The following is a 3,972-nucleotide window of genomic DNA, read 5'->3' on the forward strand; positions in this document are numbered from 1 at the left end:
AAGACTTGGTTGATAAGCCATTTCCTATATGAAGGCTTGTCTGAGTCCCTTAGTTGTTATTACTTTTTCTCTTCTCCTAAAAATATCACTTTATATTTTGTGTCCTCCCAGCAGACATAGCCTCTGAAGGCTAGGATTGTTTTGGTCTTTGTATATGCCCATTGCCTAGCATGGCTGCCTTGAATATAGCTAATTCATCTTGGATTGTCAAACTCCTAGAGGGAATAATCTATGTGGTTTGTTTCTACTTCTTCACCATCTTCTCATTCATTAATCTGTTGTAATCTAACTTCTATTCCTACTTCTTTGCTAAATTCAATATGCTTGTCAGTGGAAATAAAAATAAAACCAATATTTGGAAATGAGTTAAGTTTATATTCATGGTATGAAGCTAATCATGAATATATTACAATTATTCACTGTTGTTCATTCCAGTTACTTTGAGGAATGCTCTTTCTTAAATTTTTCAGGTGGCACAGTTAAAATAAGATGGACAAGGGGAATTACACAGCTGTGACTGAGTTTTTTCTGGTTGGGCTTTCTCACTACCCAGGCCTCCAGATGTTTCTATATGCCATCTGCCTGGTGATGTACTTGGTGATTTTGTTGGGAAATAGCATGCTTATTATCATCAGCATACTAGATCCCCACCTTCACACACCTATGTACTTTTTCCTTGGAAACCTTTCCTTCCTGGATATCTGTTACACATCCTCCTCTATCCCTCAAATGCTTATAACTGTTATGTCAGAGAGGAAATCCATTTCCTTCATTGGATGTGCACTACAGATGATTCTTTCCCTTGGATTGGGGTGCACAGAATGCATTCTCCTGGCAGTAATGTCTTTTGACCGGTATGTTGCCATCTGTAATCCCTTGAGATACACCATAATAATGAACAATGGACTGTGTGTTCAGATGGCAGCTTGGACCTGGATAATAGGGTGTTTGAACACCCTGCTACCCTCTGTGCTTGCTCTGATAAAGCCTTTCTGTGGGAATATCATTGATCACCTTACCTGTGAAATCTTGGCTCTTCTCAAGCTTATCTGTGGAGACATCTCCATTAATGTGTTACTCCTGACAGTTGGAAGTATTCTCTACTTACTCACTCCTCTGTTACTCATCTTCTTTTCTTATGTCTTCATTCTCTCCACCATCCTGAGGATCAACTCTAGTGAAGGGAGGAAGAAAGCCTTTTCCACCTGTTCAGCCCATCTGACTGTGGTGATCTTATTCTATGGTTCAGCCCTTTGTATGTACATGAAGCCCAAGTCTAAGGACACCAAGATATTTGATGAGATTTTTGGGTTATCCTATGGGATTGTCACCCCAATGCTGAACCCCATTATCTACAGTCTGAGGAACAAAGAAGTGAAAGATGCTGTGGAGAAACTCCTATTGAGAAACCTGTACCTGAAGAGAATATGACATGATTTAAAGCTTATAATAGGTTGGTTTTGTGTCTTGGACATTGTTCTTTGAATTCAAATATTGTCATTCCTATTATTAAGTGTAACATTGTCACAGCAAAATTTAATATGTGATCCTCCTCCTTTCCACACAGGGTATGCATGTACCTCATTTGAGGCATAGTTCTTTTCTATAGAGTCTCCTGCCAAAGGTTCTCCACAGCTCTGCCTCTTGGACTCATAAGGTTTGCAGGAACTTTTGTTAAAATAAATCATAAACACACACCCATTAATGGTGCTCATATACTGGTAATTAGAAAAATGAAGCTTCTGATTGCCCAATTTCAGATTCAGGAGAATTAGCCAAAATTGTTATTAAAATGCAAGAACTTTCTAACAAATATTATAGAATATATTTATGTATCTATGTATATGTTCAACAAATTTATGAAGGACTTCTATTACATTATATAAAAATTGCATAAAAGAGAAGAATTACATGGTCCCTTACTTCGAGAAGTTACCATATTATAGGAATTGAAGAATCACTGAATCTCAGATTTGGAAGGAATCTCAATGGTCTTCTGGTACAATTCATACCTGATAAAGAATCCAATCTATATCATACCTACTGTCCAAATTCCATGCAGAAAATTCACTACCTTCAGGCCTTCAATCCCATTTTGGTATCTTTAATAGCAAGGGAGTTTTTCTTAACATCAAGCCTGTGTAACTCTGAAACTTCCTGGTGTTGCTCCTAGTTTTATATGCCTGGCACATGGTAAGTACTTACAAGCTTTATTTTTGTCCTAATTCTTTTAAATGGGGAGAAGCAGAAGAAAAACAATCATTCATACACAGGACAGCCCTTCAAATACTTGAAGACAAATATCATGTTACCTGTCATTCTTCTTAGATACATATCCTCCTTTCTTTCCATCAATTCCAATATGGCATAAATTCCAAGTCCTTCATCTTAGTCTCCTTTCCCTGTACACTTTATAGTTTGTCACTATGTACAACTTAATAATATTACAGGGGTAGTCTGAGCAGAGAAGAATATCCTGATATTGTAACCTCTCCAATAATGGGCACTATACCTCTTTGAAGGAATACTAAAATCTTCATGACTTATTTAATTGCTGTATTGCATTAATAATGTTTGCAGTCCACTACGATCCATAGACCTTTTTGGATGGGTTTCTATATAGTGATAATATGGGAGCATTGAGTACTTATGAAGGGGAATTTTGGAATCTAGTTATTTTATATTTGTTCCCATTGAGGCTCATCTTATTAAATTAATCTCATTATTGCCATTCCTATGAGAAGTGGCAAAACAACCTATTGCCCTTTGCGCATTTATTAGCCTTGTGATTGCTTAGGTAAAAGGTCCCTCCCTTGACTTCCAGGCCCTAATATATGTTGTATCTCCCAAGAAAAATATAAAGTTCTTGAAGGCAGGAACAATCTCACTTTTGTATTTGTATCCCATAGTCTAACACAGTGCCTTGCATGTAGTAAGCACTTAATAAATGCTTATTAAGTCATTGTTTGTTTGTTTGTTTGTTTTTTAGGAAGAATAAGGTCATTAAACAAGTAAAAGAATGAGAACAACTTAGACCTGTTAGAAATTTTCTAGGAAACGAAACTTGTTTAAGAGGCAATTTTTCTGCGGAGAATTAGTCAGACTTCTAATAATTTTTAAGTTTAAATTCTCAAATGTTGGAATCCTGGTTGGAAAATGAAGCTACAATTACCATAATGGAACAGCAGATGTTGCGTAAATTCTTTTGAAAAATTTGTCTCTTTCTCCTGACAAATGAATAATTTGATATTGTATTTGTTATTTTAGTTTTATCCAATTTAAACCACAAAGAATTATAGACTTGTTGGATTTCTAAGTTACTAAAATTCTAAATTAGAATAGATATTTTGTTTGAAGTAAAACTACATAAATTACTTTTAAAATTCATATTACCTTCAGCACAATACTTTTCCTGATCTCATAAGCGGTTCTCATTATTTTGCATTTAGTTATTTATTTATTTTGTATTTAGACTTTATATATTTATTTTAAATAAACTTTTGGAGGTAAATATTTCACCCTATAGAATATAGGTTCCTTGAAATCAGAGATGTTTTTCTTTTTTTTTTCTTTGTGTACCCAGTGACTAGCACAGTACATATCCCTTAGTAGCATTTGATAAATGTTTGGTATTGATTATTTGGGAATGCATCTAGTGGGAAATCTTAATGGAGAGGGGAGGTAACTATTATCCTTGTATATTTGGTCTTTGTTGTAGATAATAAGTGATAGACAATTTGACACACCTTTGCAACTTTGTTAACTTTTGAATGCAACCAACATGAAATAACTCAGTAAAAGGGCTATGAATACAGTGTTTCACCTGAATAACTCAATTGAACTAATGTTATAAGATTGAAGACAAGTTTTTTATGCAATGTATTTTAATAGTTAATATTTTATTTTGTGTTTGGGTTACATGTTCATAAATTCTTGTCCTCATTATTTTTGGAAAGTTTATCAAGCTGTGTT

The 3,972-nt window shown here is 34.6% G+C and overlaps 1 protein-coding gene across 1 annotated transcript; it reads left to right on the top strand.

Moving 5' to 3' along the window:
• Positions 1–489: 489 nt before the first annotated feature.
• Positions 490–1,431, top strand: LOC114041335 (olfactory receptor 13D1-like). Its single transcript, XM_027859729.1, has one exon. The coding sequence runs from the start codon at positions 490–492 to the stop codon at positions 1,429–1,431; it is 942 nt and encodes a 313-aa protein (XP_027715530.1).
• Positions 1,432–3,972: the final 2,541 nt, after the last annotated feature.

The sequence above is a fragment of the Vombatus ursinus genome, unplaced genomic scaffold, assembly GCF_900497805.2.
Source record: "Vombatus ursinus unplaced genomic scaffold, bare-nosed wombat genome assembly UNPS02014171.1, whole genome shotgun sequence".
Lineage (NCBI taxonomy): Eukaryota > Metazoa > Chordata > Mammalia > Diprotodontia > Vombatidae > Vombatus > Vombatus ursinus.

What these genes read in the sequence shown, in the direction of transcription:
- LOC114041335 (XM_027859729.1), top strand. Translation starts at nt 490, where the DNA reads ATGGACAAGGGGAATTACACAGCTGTGACTGAGTTTTTTCTGGTTGGG.